The sequence below is a fragment of the Herpailurus yagouaroundi genome, unplaced genomic scaffold (assembly GCF_014898765.1).
Source record: "Herpailurus yagouaroundi ecotype Mexico unplaced genomic scaffold, PumYag 29, whole genome shotgun sequence".
Classification (NCBI taxonomy): Eukaryota; Metazoa; Chordata; class Mammalia; order Carnivora; family Felidae; genus Herpailurus; species Herpailurus yagouaroundi.
Window position 1 is genome coordinate 28,369,385 of NW_024412377.1, and position 19,504 is coordinate 28,388,888.

Genomic DNA, 19,504 nt, shown 5'->3' on the forward strand with positions numbered 1-19,504 from the left:
ACCAGCCAAATATGGCCTCCTCTGAAAACTCAAAATTCAATATCCACTTTCTCTCCACCTTTTAGTTTTTCTTCCAACCTTAGATACTTGTGACCACTAGTCTCTTGACTCTGCATTTCTGCTGTAGCCATTACCTACCGCATTCTCCCTTCTGGATCCATTTCCTCCCCTCTTCATCCTAGACACATCAGCATATCATTCTGACCACTTCTTACCAGAGCCTCTGTCCTCAACCCTTGTCAGCTTCCTATGCTCCCATATGGATGCCTAACTTGGCTTGATTTCTCCATGTGCTCTCTCTTTTATTTTTTTATTTATTTATTTTTTTTTTCAACGTTTATTTATTTTTTGGGGGGGGACAGAGGGAGACAGAGCATGAACGGGGGAGGGGCAGAGAGAGAGAGGGAGACACAGAATCAGAAACAGGCTCCAGGCTCTGAGCCATCAGCCCAGAGCCTGACGCGGGGCTCGAACTCACAGACCGCGAGATCGTGACCTGGCTGAAGTCGGACGCCCAACCGACTGCGCCACCCAGGCGCCCCTGTGCTCTCTCTTTTAAAGCGGGCTGTGAAGTGCAACTGAACAAACCCACAGGCCAAGATGGACATATGCCACTGCACATTTATTCTTCAACCACAGCTGGGCCTTCTAAAACAGTCAACCATACTTTTATATGACATTGGTTAGATTCCTCTTTCAATCTTTTCAACCTATGCCACTCTCCTCCACACCTTACCTTGAAAATCACAGGACAAACAGAGATGAACTCACATCACCTCCTCCAAGTCTACAAAGGTATTTATCTCTGAAACCACCCTCCAGAGGAAGTTCAGAATTGCCTTCCACTTAAGGATAATCTCCACCTATGACATCAATTTCAGTCCCTCTTCAACCCTCCGCTGTGCCCCTTTCCTCTCCTCCACCAGCTCCTCTTTTTAGTCCCTGAATCTGCAGTGGTCCCTCCATCAGAGACTGCTTCTGTCAACCCCACCCCCACCCCCTTCATAGTCCAACTACCTGAAAGAGTCTCTAGTTTCTCCACTTTGTCATGTTCCATTCATACTTCAGTCCACTGCAGTCTGGTCTCCTCTGTCCCTCCACTGAACATTCTCTCAGGAAGCACTGCCAACCTGATGGCCAACTTCAACGGTCACTTCTAGTTTCTATTTTACCTTGCCCAGCAGTTGGTTGTTTTGACCATTCTTCCTTCTTAAAACTTTTCTCTCAATGTTTATGAATCTACTTTCCTCTGTCTCCCTTCCTCTGGTTCTGACCTATTTTGCCTATCCCTTTTCTTCTGCCTGTTTTTTAAATGCTGTTTCCCAGGATTTGGTTATTTCCTCTCATCATGCTCTCACACCATCCCATGGCCATGTCTTAGCCACATCCACTGACAGAATGACAGCTCCCAAATCTTTATTCCAACTCATGCACTGTGCTAGCTTCAGAGCCACATTTCAAATTTCCCACAAAACATGCACACTTCAATGACCTACAGACACCTCAAGTTTAATGTTCCAGAGCCAAATTCATTATCTTTTCCTCCTTATTCTTTGCCTCAGGAAGTTATACCACCATTTCCACAGGTCATTCACTGAACATTACCTTAGACTCCTTCTCACCCTCTACATCGAATCAGCAGCCAAGTCCTATAGAATTTCACCACCTTGACACTCCTTGCATCTCTGTTCCCTCCCTCACCTCCATGGCCAAGGATACCTCCTTAATCTAGGACCTGTTCATTTCCCATTTCCACTACTGCAATTGCCTCTTAGCTGGTTCCTTTTCTCTAGTCTTCCCCCTCCAACCATCCTTCAAATGACTGTCAAAGCAATCTTTACAAAATGGAAATGTGAACTTTACACTCTAATAAAAAACCCTTTGGTGGCCCCCCCAATGTGTGCAGGTAAAGAGCAAACATCTTACCACTTGAAGTATACATTGGCCCTGACTGACTCTCCAGCCTTGTTTCTAGTAATTCTCCACTGCTTTAAAATCTATTCTGCATTTATACTCACTCACATTCCCCAAACACACTATGGTATTCTGTCTCTGTGCCTTTGTACATGCAGTCCCACCTTAAGGAACACCCTCCCTCGCTTGTTAGCCTAGAGAAGTCCTGTTCTTCCTTATATAATCACTATGGTGAAGCCTCACATAACCACCCTCACCAGAGCAATACAGCTTGCATCTTTCTTTGTATAATCTGTGAAAAACCCAAATAGCGTCCATGTTGAAGCCTGATGTAAGTCTGCTTTCAGAACTGCCTGTCCTACTAGACTATAAGGCCCTTAAGGACAAAGGTTGTAAACTTTGTGTCTTCTGTCTTCATATCATCAGCACCTAGGACTATGCTACTAGATTGCTATTTGGAATTGATCACTGCTATGGTTATTAGACTACTGCCATTTGAATATAAATGAATGGCCATGATTTAAATCTCAATATTCAAAATGCACAATTACAAAATAAAGACATTTCTGTAGTTATAAGATTTTGAGGGGAAAAAAAAGAGCTCTAAAACCAGGAAACAATTTCATCTACTTAGTATGGTTTACCTATACCCCAGACTGAAGTCAAGATATTGCTATTTACTAAGGCCCTTCTCAATTTTGTGATAAATCAAATCAACTCTACAAGTTTTAGCAAGTTATGCCAGCCCACTTTAATAAGAGTTCTGTTTCTTATCTGAGTCTATGTGGTCAGTTTGGCAAGGTATGGCAGAAATAGCACATCTGTGAATGTCAGAAAAACCATGGTCTGAATCAAAGCTCAATCTTTTAATTGCATATAACTTGGAGATATTTAATATTCTTGAAGGTCAATTTTTTAATGGCCATACAAGCTAGTTAAAGCAATTCACCCAAACACTCCACTCATAGGTACCTAGTACAAAGTGTTGCTCAGTGATGTTTATTTCCTTTCCCTTTATCAAATAATTTTTTTTTATTTTTATCTGAGCACCTCTTCATAAAGATGACAAAAGCCTCTCCCAGAACCAAGCTATTTCCTCCCTAGACTGACAACCAAGAATTCTCACCAACTGTTGGTTTTCTCTTTAGAAAGTAACACCTTTCCTCTTTCTTCTCCCTGTCTTTCTTTCTCTGTTTAGCTAAATCTAAACAAAGTGATCAAATAAACATAATAGATCAAAAACACTCATTTACCTTAAATGCTAACCTGCTGCCACCGGTTGCTGGGATCTGAAACTAGGGACGCTCTCTCCGGCTCCCCTGGGAGGGCTCAGCTCCTCCATCCACCTCCCTCCCAGCTCCCTCCCCTCCTCACACTTGCTGGTCGCCCTCTTCAGGCTGATTGCACAGCTTGGAAATCACTGAAGCAGATTCACAGCCTAAGTGGCTAAGCTCACTGTCAATCCCTACCCTGGCTCTGCCTTTTCTCAAGTTTACACTTCTGTTGCCTAGGAAATCCAGTGGCTGTGAAAGCTCAAGTTGTTTGTCTTCTGAGGGAAGCCAGCAGGAAGTGTAGCTGGCAATTGTTTGGTTTAGAGGACAGCATCAAAATGTGCCTCATATGTTGTATAAGATAACTCCTTCCTGCTCTTCTGTTGTCTCTGAATAGCTTACTGCTAGGATGTCTCATCTATCCAGTAAGATTTAAAACCTCAGCACACAGGGGGAGCCATAGGTGTAATTGTAAGTGATTCAAAGCCCTCTCTCCTTCTCCACATTCTCACGTTGATAGGATACCATTGCCTACTCTTTCCATCCTTGGTGTCTTCTTTTTTCCTTTCTTCTCTTCTCTTCTCACACTTGTTCCTTAGTAATGAGTTTGCCAGTTAAGAAGCAGTCTGGTGCCCTGTTTAGAAAACAGTACCTAACTCATGCTCTCCTTCAAGACATCCCAACCTACCTCATCATTTCCATCCCTTCTCTTGCTTCCACCAATAAGTACTACAAAGAAACTAGGACATGTATTCCATGTTCTGTTCTGCACTGTACATTAACCTGTATTCTCAGGCAAGTGTGGTCATTGATTTCTACAATCTCTAGAGAAGACATTATATTTGTCTTGTCCACTTCTCAGCCTTGCCCTGGAGATCAAGGTGATATTCTCTGTGGATTTTAATAAAGACTTGCCTATGTTGAGGGAATTTCCAGAGGAGTGTGATTTGAGGAACAAGAAAAACCCACTTGCAAAATAAGTCCTTTGTCTCTCTTTTAGGGTTACATTCTGTTTTCAGAAGGTCCCTGTATATGGTACATGACACCCACCAAGCACTAAAAAGCTGTTGACACTGGCAGGGTATTTGATGTGCAACCAACGTCCACCCCAGGATAGTTCTGACTGTCTTCCCCACACACCATTAGCTTTTTAGCCAGAAACATTCTTCCTTACTGCAGCTGAGCTCATGGTATTACACTGTGTTATTTCATTACACTAAGTAAAATTACTAAGCTAAACTCACCACTGAGACAAGATGCCCTGACAATGACAGATAGATCTACCTTTCAATTAATTCATCAGTAAGACTGTGGGAAGCCACTTGAGAGGACCAGGATACTCTGGTTCATCTTTGCATCTTCCAAATTGCTCCCCATGGTGCCTTGTACAGACATAAAATCAATCAGTGCTGTCTGAATCAAATTGTTGAACGAGATAAAATGCATTCATATTAAGGGCATTCAAAATATGAAATCTGCTTTTCAGAAATAGTTCCTTGACTATGTTAAAGTTTAAGACAAATATTCCATTTACTTCCTTTTCATGGTTAATTGGTTGACAAATAAACACCTCACTAAGCCTGCAATCAGGATGTCATAAACCAAACAACAGAAGATTGACATGGAGGAAAATCACATCTACAGAGCATTTAGTGTAGCTAGGCAAACAAAGAATCAATATGTGATTGTGGTTGGTGGTAATGGTAGAAACACATAAGTGGAAGATAATGAAAGGAAACATAAATGACAGGTTGAACTTCATTTCAACATCTTAAAACATACCTCCAGATACATGCATTTTATATGTAGATCCTTATTGTGTGTCATGCTCCATGCCCATTAAAGATCAAAACATTACATGTTTTGCCTGTGTTTGTCATTTTCCATGTGTTATTTTATAATTATGGAGAGACTCCTGGTCCCACTCACAAAATAAATTTGGATTACGTCTCAGTATATAAACCTGATCCCTTAGTCTGTTTACCATAAGTCGTCTGATTCTCCAGGAAGTAACTCAAATTCTCATACACACATATCTCCTCCTTCATCAAAACTGTACTAGCTCTACCATTTTAGAAATTATTAAGATGTGTCTTCATTTCCAATAATACTCACATGCAATAATAATTCATGAATAGTACATTTTAAGGTGCATAATAAAAGACACTTAACACATCTCACACACAGAGTTTTCAAGTCAATTTTAAAGTATAATTTGTATAAAGAAACTGCATTATTTGGATATAATACAAATGTCATTCCATTCACCTGTTGATGGGCATGTAGATTTTTCTTAGTCTGGGGCTATTATAAATAAAGCTGCTATAAACATTTGTGTACAGATTTTCAAGTGGACATATGTGTTCATGAACTTGAGTAAATACCAAAAGTGAAATACTGGTTCATTTGGCAAGTGCGTGGCTTAACTGAAAATTGCAGAGTGATTTTCCTATGTGGCTGCACCATTTCACATTCCCCTCAGCAATGGAATGGGTGTGAGTTCCAGCGGCTCTGTCTTCTTATTCACTATTGATATGATCAGTCCTTTTAATTCTAACAAGTCAGGTAGATGTGCTATGGTTTTATTTTGCATTTCTCTAATGATTAATATGTCAAGTAACTGTTCATGTGATTACTGGCCATTTGCATTATCTTCTTTTGTGAAGTGCCTGCTCAAACTTTTTGTCCATGTTAGTACTGATTATAAGATTTGTTTGGATATTCTAGATACAAGTTATGATAATGCAAAAGCAAATATGAGCATATAGTCATTTGAAAGTAAAATATATTATAAAGGAACCTACCAGAGAGAGATCCTGGTGTCTAGTAAAGGATCTAAGAGTCAAAAAGAAGGAGGGGAGTGAGAGCTACAGACAATAGGATGGAGCCACCACACCAACCCTTATCAAAGAAACAAACAGCAAACAAAACAAAACAAAAAAAACCCTGGTGTTTAAGGCACACTTTCTCCGTGTATGTTGCTAGGAATTGAATGTAATTCCTATACACTGAGGGTTACTTTCTATTTCTGCCACATTAGGGTGGCAGAAAGATGTTTCCTAAATCAACAAAGTCCAGGGAGCTACCATACTCACTGGACCTGAGGCCCCAGAGCCTTGTGCAGAGGTCTGGGCTCTGACATGAGGTCACCATGACTACATTTTTAAGAGTGGGAAACATAAGAAGGGAATTTTAAGAAGTGAAAACCACAGCATCAGCTGTGGCCCAAAAACAGGCTCCAGGCCTGACCAGCAAAGAGAGTGCTCTTTGCAGGGGAGGACTCAGCACAGAGACCACGGGTGGAGTCCTGGGAGGGCCACCCTTGCCTAACTGCAGGACAGAGTCCAGGCTTCCTGAGCTTGAGGTGAGGTGAGAAGGAGACACAAGAGGAAGACCCAAAATGGAAACTGGCCAATATCCTTTGTCATATCATAAAAAGTGAGGATGGAGAAAGGTCAGAAAGCATGAGAAGTGTCCAGACAGCAAGGATGAAGTAAGCAGGGCCCTGTGTCTAGGAACAGGAAGTGCAGAGGAAGGCAGGGCTGTGTGCTGAAGGTCAGGGCCTGAGTGAGGAGTCTATTGATGAGGGGCAAGTCAAGAAGCCAAGATAAAATTCACACACACAAAAAGTAGAACAGGGACTGAGATTGTGGCGTGAGATGTGGGGGCAGGGATATGAGGAATCACTGTTTGATCAGCATGAAGTTTTAATTGGGGTTGATGACAGCAGTTCTGAAATGAGTGACAGTGATGTTTGCACAATGATGTCAATGTACTTAATGCCACTGACTGTACACTTAATGGTTAGAATGGCAAATTTTATAGAATATATTTTTTACCACAACTTGAAAAAAGAATCCCAAGATTACATCATAAGAATTTCTAAACAGATGCAGTAAATGGTGAGGAAATATTTGTGTGCTACCCTCAGGTGCCACTATGGGGAAGACACCAGGGCTGCCCTGTGCTGGGGAACGCCTTCTAGAACCAGTGGCTCCCCAAACACCCATCAAGGCTGCACCCCCATCAGGCCTTCTTCAGCTTCCTGGCCCCACACAGCCACCTGGCCACCATGCCCAGCAGCTTCCCACAGAGCCACAGGGTGCCCAGGGTGACCACCAGCAGGAACAAGAAGACGTCCAGCAGGTATTGCTCATGCCACGGCTGCTGCAGGGCATGGGGCTTGAGGTGGGCCGCACCCCCTGTCTGGAGGATGTGGTCGATCCAGCCCACCAGCCTCTGGGCAGGGGTCAGGGGGTGGGAGCGCCTGATGATGCTGGCAGCCACCGCTGCTGACTTGTACCTGTTGGCAGACCCAGAGGTGGGTGTTACTCAGGTGGTCTCAGAAGTCTTAGAGATCTTATATCACACACACTCTTCCCTCCACACACAGAAGACTCATTTTCAAGGAAAAGTTGTTGGCCTGGTCTTGCCATAGTCTAACTGGTTCCACTGAAAGGTTTAAACTGCTCCCTCCACACAAAGTTCCTTGCCTAGTGCTAAAGGTGCTAAACTATAAAACAGTGACCAAGCTGCAAGGAAAAGTCTCTACCCAGGAGGCTTAAGGTCGCTAAAGGAAAAAATATATATGAATATATGGGATGTAACATATCCACGACTCAGGGTAGATGTCCCTGAAATCCTAATAAGTTATTCAGTTAATCCTGGTTATCAGATCATTGTGCTGGATGGGAATTTACCTAAGACATCATGGGCCCTTTTACTGACTCAACAGAAATTCATCCCAACTTACTGTGTGGCAGGCCCTGTGTTAGGCCCTGGGGATGCAGGGGAAAGCAAGAGACACACTGGGCCATCCAGGGGAGCTTCCTCTCTACTTTCTAGTGTGAGTGACGCACAACAAATTAAAACGAAAGAAATGGGGTAGTTACTGATCCTGAGAAGTGTTAAGAAGGAAAAATGAATTATGATTGAAGGGGGTGAGAGAGAAGTGCATTTAGGACTGTCAGACAAAGATCACCTATCTGAGGAAAGGACATTGGACATGAGCCTGACTGCCATGAAGGAGCCAGTCCTGAGAGGAGAAGGAAGGATGTTCTAGGAAGCAGCACTGACAAAGCACCTGAGGCAGGAAACAATTTGGCATATTAGAGGACAGAAAGGCAACCTCTGCCTCAGTGCAATTCTGCTATAAGCAGCCCCAAAATCCCCTCAGAATCTTCACAACCCTTTTGGTAGAAAATTGTTCTTGGCATATAACCTAAATGCCTAGTCTTGCTCTCAGAGGAAATAGGTTAGCTGTTAGTATCATACTAATATCATTCTGTGTCCTGGAAGTTTCACTTTTATTGCAAAAATGTGCCATACAGGGCCCTTCGTATTTCATATCTTCATTCAGCCTACATGACGACAAGTTCAGAGAGCTCCAAACCACTTGTGTTCCATGACTTTCTTCATCTTCAGAGCAAATGTCTTTGCCTTTATCTGCATAATCTGGATAGAGACACCAAACTTTTAGCTTCTGCTCAGACCAAGTTTTCAGGCTGATCTCCAAGGATGGGAATCCCCACCATGGGCATACCATGTTGGATGGCCTCCATTATGCTATTCATCCCACCGTGGGTGACAAAAAAAAAAAGGATGCGTGGGTGAGCTGTTGTAAATCAGGAACAGATCAGAATATGTCAGGCTGAAATCTTTCAGAACACCAGGGAAAGCATCTCAACAATAAACATTAAAATAATAAAATTAAATAAGGCAAAATAAAATAAGATAAAAGGACACAAATAAATGGAATAAAGCCCAGGCTTACTGGGCTCTAAGACTTAATACTTTAAATATGTCATTACTATCCAAAATGATCTCAAATACCATGCAATCTCTATCAATAGTGAATAACATTTTGTTGCAGAAATAAATAACCTACTCTAAAATTCATATGGAACTTCAAAAGAACCTGAGTACACAAAACATCATTGACAAAAAGAAGAGTTGAAGGTCACACATTTCCAGATATCAAAATTTAATACAAAGCAACAATAATCAAAATAATGTGGTATTGGCATAAAGATAGATATATACATACATGAATAAAAAACAAGATGTATATTTGGTCAAATAACTTATGACAGGGGCGCCTGGATAACTCAGTTGGTTAAGCATCTCACTCTTGATTTCGGTTCAGGTCATGATCTCACAGTCGTGAAATTGAGCCCCATGACAGACTCCACACTGGGCATGGAGCCTGCTTAAGATTTTCTCTCTCCTTCTCCCTCTCCCCCTCCCTCACTCACACTCTCTGTAGATGATAGATAGATAGATAGATAGATAAATAACTTATGACAAATGTGCCAAGACCATTCATAAAATAAAAGACAGTGTTTTCAATAAATGGTGTTGGAACACTGGATATCCACATACTAAAGATTGAGTTTGAACCAGTTTTATTATACCATACTCTAAATCAACATAAAATGGACTAGAGATCTAAAGGTATGAGTTAATAGTATAAAACTCTTAGCAAAAAATATAGGGAGAAATCTTCATGTCATTATATTTGGTAGTGATTTCTTTGATAAGACACCAATAGCACAGTCAACAAAATAAAAAATAGTGAAATTGTATTTCATAAAAAATAAAAACTTTATGAATCAAAGGACACTATCAACATAGTAAAAGGTCAACCAAGGAAGTGGGAGAAATATTTGCAAGTCATATATCTGATAAAGGATTGATATCCAGATTAAATTAAGAACTATAACTCTCTCCAACCCCCCCATCAAAATCCAAAAATTGGCAAAGACTTGAACAGATATTTTTTCAAAGAAGATATATAAATGTCTAATAAGTTTATGAAATGGTAAAATTCACTAATCAGGGAAATTTTAATCTAACCATAATGCGACACCAATTCCCACCCATTAGGATGGCGAATAACAAAACTAAAACACACACATGCACACACATACACAAACAGAAAATGACAAGTGTTTGTGAAAGTATGGATAAATTGGAACCCTTGTGCGTTGTTGGTGGAAATGTAAATTTGTGCAGCCACTGTGAAAGACTATATGGCAGTTCCTCAAAAAATTAAATATTACAGGGGCGCCTGGGTGACGCAGTCGGTTAAGCGTCCGACTTCAGCCAGGTCACGATCTCGCGGTCCGTGAGTTCGAGCCCCGCGTCAGGCTCTGGGCTGATGGCTCAGAGCCTGGAGCCTGTTTCCGATTCTGTGTCTTCCTCTCTCTCTGCCCCTCCCTGTTCATGCTCTGTCTCTCTCTGTCCCAAAAATAAATAAACGTTGAAAAAAAAATTTTTTTTTAATTAAATATTACAATTATATGCCTCAGAAACTCCATTTCTCAGTATATTCCCAAAAGAATTAAAAGCAGGGACTCAGGGGCGCCTGGGTGGCGCAGTCGGTTAAGCGTCCGACTTCAGCCAGGTCATGATCTCGGGGTCTGTGAGTTCAAGCCCCGCATCGGGCTCTGGGCTGATGGCTCAGAGCCTGGAGCCTGTTTCCGATTCTGTGTCTCCCTCTCTCTCTGCCCCTCCCCCGTTCATGCTCTGTCTCTCTCTGTCCCAAAAATAAATAAACGTTGAAAAAAAAATTTTTTTAAAGCAGGGACTCAAACAAATATTTGTACGCTACTTTTCATAGCAACATTATTCACAATAGCCAAAATTGGAAGTAACCCAAGTGTCTATCAACAGATGAATAAACAAATGTGGCATATACATACAATGAAATATTAGTCAGCCTTAAAAAATAAAGAAATTTGGACACATGCTACAACATACCTGAATCTTGAAGACTTTATGCAAAGTGAAACAAGCCATCACAGAAGAGCATCTATTGTATGGTTCCACCTGCATAAGACACCTAGAATTGTCAAATTCATACAGAAAAAAGGAGAATAGTAGTTGCCAAGGTCTGGATGCAGAGAGGAAACGAGGAGTCACTGTTGAGTGGGTATGAAGTTTCAGTTTGGGAAGAGAAAAATGTTCTAGAGATGGAGGCAGGTAATGGTTGCACAACAATATGAAAGTTCTTTTTTTTTTTTTTAATTTTTTTTTTCAACGTTTATTTATTTTTGGGACAGAGAGAGACAGAGCATGAACGGGGGAGGGGCAGAGAGACAGGGAGACACAGAATCGGAAACAGGCTCCAGGCTCTGAGCCATCAGCCCAGAGCCCGACGCGGGGCTCGAACTCACGGACTGCGAGATCGTGACCTGGCTGAAGTTGGACGCTTAACCGACTGTGACACCCAGGCACCCCAATATGAAAGTTCTTAATGCCCCTGAACTGTACCCTTCAAAATGGCTAAAGTGGTAAAATTTATACTATGTCTGTTTAGCCACAACAGAAAACTTGGGAAATAAGAGAAGAAAAACTGTACAAAGCCAAAATCTGTTATCTCAAAGTTTATACACCTTCACTTCCATTATTCTCTTCTTTAATAACTCCTGTCTCACTTCCAAGACTTGACCTACCATCATGTCAGGTAAGATCTGTGTTTTGGCCTAGTCTTATTTGTGCAATTGAATCATCCACTCTGTGGTCTGGCCAGTGTCACCAAAGGAACCCAGCCTCATGGCCATCTTCCTTATATCTCCACACATGGGGCCCCCTGTTCTCTCAACTTGGTGTGTCTTCCTTCCCAGTTCTGTTTCTTCAGATTCACAGAGTGTAAAATATACAGCCCTTAATTTATTTTTCAGGGTTTCCAATAGACATTTCTTACTGACCCAAGGGTTAAATTCTCTATAACTCCATCTTAATATAATGTTGGAGAGTTTTTGCCAATTTATTCAACATTTATCACTTACTGGTAAGGGTCTACTTTGCTGTAGGTACAGTATTAAGTAGTGAATCTTCAGCAGTAAGAAAATAGATATGGATCCTTCTCACATAGAGCAATCCAGCATTTAAACCAAAGTAAACATAAATATAATTTTTTTTAAATGCCACCATGAACCAAAGTCCATTTTGCCAATGAACCATTCCCCCAACTTTTTCTGTTCACTCAGTGCAAGATCAGTAGGGAAAGAATAGAGACTTTAGTGCCTAGAAAGTCCAGGCCAGATATGGGCTTTTGCTGCTCTGAGATGAATGGTGTTGGAATATTATGTACATCACCTAAACATCTGTCCTCTCATTTATAAAACTGGAGATCATGACAGTTCTCCCAAGGTGGCACAATATACAATATATGAGATAATGTCCATATAATGGTAACCCAGTACCTACCTGCAGGCAACAGGCAACCACTAAACTTAGCTCTACTTCATTTTTATAACTATTAGAGCAGTGGTTATGAGTTCAGGCTCTGCATTCAGACCATCTGGGTAACATTTAAAACTTACAATACCTAGACCCACTCCCAGACAAATCAAATCAGAAAATCTAAGCTGAGTCAGGAACCAGGCCTCTATAAGAAGGAGACATTGGAGATAATGCCCACAGTTCTTGCTGTGAGTCGAAACAGTCCTAACCCGGTTATACTATGTCTTATTTTTTTAATATATCACATGGGTAACTTATCTCCACAAAAATTCATTCATGTGGTAGCCTCACACTCCATGATTATTTACTGTGATAATAAAAAATGAAAATTAAAATATTGATTTATTGATGGGGTGCCTGGGTGGCTCAGTTTGTTAAGTGTCTGACTTCAGCTCAGGTCATGATCTCATGGTTTGTGAATTCAAGCCCTGCATTGGGCTCTGTGCTGATAGCTTGGAGCCTGGAGCCTGCCTCGGATTCTGTGTCTCCCTCTTTCTGCCCCTCCCCTGCTTGTGCTCTCTCTCCCTCTATCTCTCTCTCTCTCTCTCTCTCTCTCTCTGCTCTCTCTCAAAAATGAAAAAACATTAAAAAAATGATAGATGATAGATAGATAGATAGATAGATAGATAGATAGATAGATAGATTTATTGAAGCATTTTTACCACCAAGGCTAGGTCTATGGTAAGGCATAACAAGAGACCTGGGTATCATTATTTAAGAAGACCCTCATGTGGGACCTAACAGTACTTCCATGACCATTGCAGGAAGTGTTTCCTTAAAAGTGGACCCTGGAATCAGCAAGATGGCAGAGTAGGAAGCCCTGGATGCTCCTTCCCCCTACAAACATGCCAGTTTAGCAACATTTCATGTTCAAATTTCCCTTGTAAGAAATCCAGAAACCAAATGAAAAGGTACTGCACCCAAGGAAAATGTTAACCAAACTCATGAGAGCTGGCAGATAGTTTTGAAAATACCCTATCACGAGAATCCCAGCATATGGATATCCACATGAACAAGAATAAAATTGGACCTTTACCTTACAGCATACAAAAAACTCAAAATGGATTAGAGAATTAAACATAATACCTGAACTACAAAGCTTTTAGAAGAAAACACAGGAGGGAAAACTTTATGGTATTGGTCTCCGCAATGATTTCAATGATATAGGACCACGAACAGGCATGCATAAATAAATAAATAAACAAACAAACAAATAAATCAAACCAAAAAGCTTTACACAGCTAAAGGAACAATCAACAGACTAAAACACCCTAGAGAATGGAAAATATTAAAAACCATATCCTGAAAAGAGGTTAATCTCCAAAGTATACAGCATGGTCCACAAATCAATAGCAAAAGTGTAAAAAAATCCTAATAAACCTATTAAAAAATGGGCTAAGTACTTGAATACACATTTATCCAAAGATAAAGTACAAATGACCAAAAGATATATGAAAAAATTCTCAACCTAGTCATCAGAGAAATGCAAATCAAAACCACAATGAAGTGTCACTTCACACTTGTGGGTATGACTATTATCAAAAAAGCATACAGACAAGTGTTGAGGATATGGAGAAATTGTGAACTTTATACATTGTTGTTGGAAATGCAAAATGGTGCAGACATTATGGAAAACAGTGTGGACATTCCTCAAAAATTTAGAAATAAAACTACCTTATGATTTATCAAACTGATTTCTGTGTATATAGTCGTGAAAACAAAATCAGGATCTCAAAGAGATATCTGCACTCCCACATTCATTGTAGCACTATTTGTGATAGCTGAGAAAACCACCAAAGTATCCATCAAAAGATGAATAAAGAAATTGTGGCACGCACGCGCGCACACACACACACACACACACACACAATGGAATACTATTTAATTTTTAAAAAGGAGGAAATTTTTCAGTATGTGAAAACATGGATGAACCTTTATCACTTTATGCTAAGTGATGTAAGCCAGAAAACAAACATTGCATGATTTCAATTATATAAGACATCTAAAAGTCAAACTCATAGAATTAAAAGTAGTCTTTCACTTCCAGGGGTTGGGGGAAGGGGTAATGACTAGTTACTACTCAAAGGAAAAAGAGTTACAGGTAAGTGAGATGAATAAGATCTAGAGATCTGAGGTAAATATGGTACCTACAGTCAATAATTCTGTGTTGTATGGGGCTCCTGGGTGGATCAGTCAGTTGAGTGTCTGACTCTTCATTTTGGCTCATGTCATGATCTCATGGTTTGTGGGATCGAGCTCTGTGCCCAGCTCTAAACTGATAGCACAGAGCCTGCTTAGGATTCTCTCCTTCCCTCTCTTTCTACCCCTCCCCCATTCGCAAGCTTGCACCCACTCTCTTTTTCTCAAAGTAAATGGATAAACGTAAAATAATAATAATTATACTTAAATGTTGGGCTGTTAGAAATTTGTTCAGAGGGTAGATCTCATATTACCTATTTTGATCACAGTAAAATAAAAGATAATAGAATAGAAAAAATAAAAATAATAAATTAAATTAAATTAAATTAAATTAAATTAGTATATCTTAGGTGTTTTGCTTGTCTCACTCTATTTCACTCTCAGTTCCCACTGGGAAGGGAACCACCAACTCTGCACTGAAGAGTTTTGCAAGAGGTCCACATTAAGAGCTAAGGTTTCATTTACTTGTGGTACTTGTAAAAGGTCTAGCCACTAAGCCTCCAACATACACAGTGTTGGGAAGCAGGGGCCTAGCAAATTCAAGGGCAAAGTCAGAGTTAACAAATCACAGCTCTGATTTCTTTAGAAGATGAGACAAAACCAGCCTAGAGCCTTCCAGAAATGTTCCTTGATGGTGTTGTCAAACACAGTCTGGATTCGCCATTGTCTCATGAAGAAATCAAAGAACATCAGAAAATTCCTCACTCTGCGCCAGAAGTCCATGTGATCAGTTAGCAAGGAATGGAACACTAGAACGTAAGACACAAACAAGGCTTTGTAGCCCATGGTCCACACTTCCAAACGGTGTGGGAAGAATTGACACAAATGGCTTCCCAAGCATCTCAGCAACCAGGAAAGAACAGGAGGCAAATGCTTCAACAAATACCAGATCAAAGTTCTCATTTGTTTAAGGAACCCATGATATTGCCTCTCCTTAGCAATCACTGCATCGAATTTCCAGTTGTTCCATTAACTTTACAAAGCCGTCAAGTGCTTCTCTGTAAGGAAAAAAAATAATGATGACAAATATTCACTAGAGATGTTAATTTCACAATACTTAGGAGAATCTTTGACTCAAAGAAAATATTCCAGTTATGTCAGACCACATATGGCAGCTGCCCACCTATGTTACCAGTGTCCAATGAGTACTCTACTCTGGTCACTCTGCTCCAAGTGTTTCTGCTTCCTAAAATATTTTCCCTTTTCCTCCTCCCCCTTCTCCAGCCAATCATTCGCACCCACCATCCAGCCAATTCAAGAGCCTTCTGCTTTGGAAGTTATCTCTGACTGTAGCAGAACTTACAGTTCCATATCTACCTGACACATTCTGTGATGCTCTCTTTAATTTTCATCTGTATACTGACTGTTTATGAGTGACTGTCTTGTTTCCCAGCCTAACTGTGGAAGTAACTTGGTAGCTGAGTCTGTCAATGTTGATAATACAGCCCTTTTTTGTTCTTTAAGTTTTGTACAGTCTACATTTGAAAGATTGCTTCACACAAGGAACTTTGTGATGATAATATTAGAATCCCAATTCTAAGCTGAATACAAGGTTTCTATCTTTCTAGCCTATGAGGTAAACAATTTAAAACAATAAATAAATAAATAAATAAATAAATAAATAAATAAATACCTATTTGAAGCTATCATTAACCTTTCTATTTCATGCTTGCTGGAGTAGTCAAAGTAGTTAATGCTAAAATTTTACTGATACCTAAATAAGATGCTGTCTATGGCCCTATTCTCCTTCAATGCTTTTGCAGCAGTGCCTCCAAAGAAAATGACCCTTTTCGCACAACATATGAGCAAAGAAAATGACCCTTTTTGTACAACATTTGAACAAGTAGATGAGAATGCTCCTGACCAGAGTTTACAGGTACAGGTGATTTGGAAACCCATGGGCCTCCTACTTGTATGAAGGACTGAGAGAATCAATGGCCCAGCAAACCTGTTACCTGTACAACATTGCACCATGTCAGCTCGCTTAAGGAAGGCCCTTAGGTGAGAACAGGTAGACATCTGCATATTGCTAATGAGTTCTAACCATGCAGATTCAAATCAACTTCATGTGACAACAGATGATTAGCTGAAATTATTCTCTATTATATTTTTAAAATATTTTACATAATGAATGATTGCTACATATTGAAGATGAATTCAAAATATAAAGTACAAATTCCTCAAAGTAGAGCATTAATCTCATTTGAAATTAAGTTAATAAATTTAACAAAATATAGGAAAGCACTTTTCTCAGTGTATTGCACCATTTTTAACAAGAATGTACAGCCAGTCTTTGAAGTATCAAGCTGGGGAGCAGAGGCAAGGCATACTTAAAAATTATGAATAACACAAGATGACAAAGACAAAGTTTCAAATGAATATTTTAGATCAGATCCCTTATAAACGAGAGAATTGGGTCTTCTAGTAAGTAATAAAAGGTAAGGAAAAAGACTTTATGGAAAATGCCGAATATTAGAACCACCTTGACAATTGAATAAAATTTAAAAAAAAATTTTTTTTCAACGTCTATTTATTTATTTGGGACAGAGAGAGACAGAGCATGAACGGGGGAGGGGCAGAGAGACAGGGAGACACAGAATCGGAAACAGGCTCCAGGCTCTGAGCCATCATCCCAGAGCCTGACGCGGGGCTCGAACTCACGGACCGCGAGATCGTGACCTGGCTGAAGTCGGACGCTTAACCGACTGCGCCACCCAGGAGCCCCGACAATTGAATACAATTTTAAGGAAACAGGGGAGATAGGGTTAGGCTACTATAATTAATCAAAAAATCATACATTTGTTTGTGTCTTTCCCTCTAATGTCAAAGAGGAAGAACTTTCTATAGATCCCAGGCAATGATAACAACTCTCAGGCTAACCTCTCATTGTATATCATCAAGGTATTTGGCTTTTTAAATGAGCTTAAAAGACAATGGCTCAAGGTATAAAAAATCAGTGCTTATAAGGTTTTTCCATTCTTGAATTTATGTAAGAAGAAGAGAAGAAAAGTAAGTAAAAAAAATGGTGGCTCTGATTTGCCTACCAACAATGGAAAATTAAGTTGTCTACCCCATCTTCTCCATTGGGGAGATTATATACACATAAGGCTATATAGGTGAAGTGTTGCCAAGAAGATCCAGAAGGAAGAATCCCCCACGCTATACAGAAATACCTCCATGCTTTCAGTGGAAGAGGCACGGTACACAGACTGAATGATTGGGAGTGCAAAACTCATCTACTTCATCCAATCACTGCCATCCATCATTGATCTCCCCATCTATCCACTCATACATTCATGCATCTATTTCTTCTCTTAAATTCACTCCAAGTGTCCATGCATTCAACCATTCATTTGTTTCATTAAAATGTCAAGTTTTCTTTCAGAGAATAAAAGAAATTACCTGCTATGCAAAGCTTCTGTCATAAAAAAAGTTAAAACTTTTCTGTATTTCTTTTTCATAATCTTCAGTGGGAGGCCAACTGATAAGTTGGTATGGTTTTTCATTCTTTTCTTTAAAAATGTAAAAACAATAGGGAAATATATAATTATCTCATGCACCCCAGATTAACGTTAGTATGATACCACAGTATTTTTATTCTAAAAGGTTTATATATACGTGAATGTTTGCTTTTTGAAGTATTTTTATTATTGTTGTTCTTTTGCTTGCCTTCTCATTTCTTCAATCATAGGACCTGATAATAATTATTGAGAAATATACAATGATTCCATCATTTTTATTCAATTTAAGGTACTGGAAGTTTCTATTTAAAACTTTCACTTAAAGGTATAACTATTCTTCATTTTACAAGTGAGAAAACAAAGATGAATGGAGTGTCAAATAATTTATCAAGATTGAACATACAGTAAGTGGTATATTTTTTACTTAAATACAGATCTTTTATGGGGTGCCTGGGTGGCTAGTCGGTTAAGCATCTGACTTAGGCTCAGGTCATGATCTCATGGTTTGTGGGTTCAAGCTCTGCATCAGGTTCTGTGCTGACAGCTCAGACCCTGCAGCCTGCTTCATATTCTGTGTCCCCCTCTCTCTCTGCCCTTCCCCTGCTTGCACTCTCCCTCTTTCTCTCTCTCTCAAAAATAGATAAACATCAAAAAAATTAAATGCAGATCTTTTATTATCTTAGCTCCCCAGTCCTTTCTTTTTTAGGAAAAAAACAGTATTTCTTAAAGGTGTTAACAGGCAAAGGTTTTTATTCTGCCAAAAAAAATGCCAAGGGCTGAGTTAAAACTACTGGTCCTGTGGCTAGCTCAGAGCCTGGAGCTTGCTTCAGATTCTGTGTCTCCCTCTCTCTCTCTGCCTCTCCCCGACTTGTGCTCTATCTCTCTCTGTCTCTAAAAAAATAAGTAAAAACATTACAAAAAATTTTGTTTTAAATGTAGTCCTGTGCAGCCCTACTTAACATCCTGGAATTTCCCCTATAATTCATATATAACAGACTGTGACCATTTTTCAGGTTGGACTGCTGACAACTTTCAAATTATACCTTCTTAATCTTCTCAACTGGGCAAACTGAGAAGAAAGCCTCAATATGCCCTCCCTTGTGTTAACAAGATTTTCAAGCCAAGCAATCCAGACCCAAGTAGGGGAATCCTCACCTCCATCCCACTCAAAAACTTCCATAAATGACATTTAGAGAGAAAAGAATGAATTTAGCCTTTAAGTGGCCCTGGTCATATGTGTCACATAAACCTGTTTTTTGTGTTAGATTGGATTGTATTTCTGGATTCCAGCATGAACTGTGATTGACACTAGGCTAGGTGGAACCCTGTGACCAATGGTTGTGTGTCTAAGTCAGGCATTTTCCTATTAGAAACAGTCCCCCGGTGTAGGACTGATTCCAATTTACAAGC

General features: G+C 39.9%; 1 protein-coding gene across 1 annotated transcript in view; it reads right to left on the reverse strand.

Moving 5' to 3' along the window:
• Positions 1-7,114: 7,114 nt before the first annotated feature.
• The window catches only part of LOC121043468 (UDP-glucuronosyltransferase 3A2-like), a 107,756-nt gene continuing 95,366 nt past the window's right edge, over positions 7,115-19,504 (reverse strand). Inside the window, exon 7 of the mRNA XM_040495304.1 lies at positions 7,115-7,488. Coding sequence (XP_040351238.1) covers positions 7,212-7,488 — 277 coding nt within the window. The 3' untranslated portion in view covers positions 7,115-7,211. The remainder of the gene's footprint in view (positions 7,489-19,504) is intronic.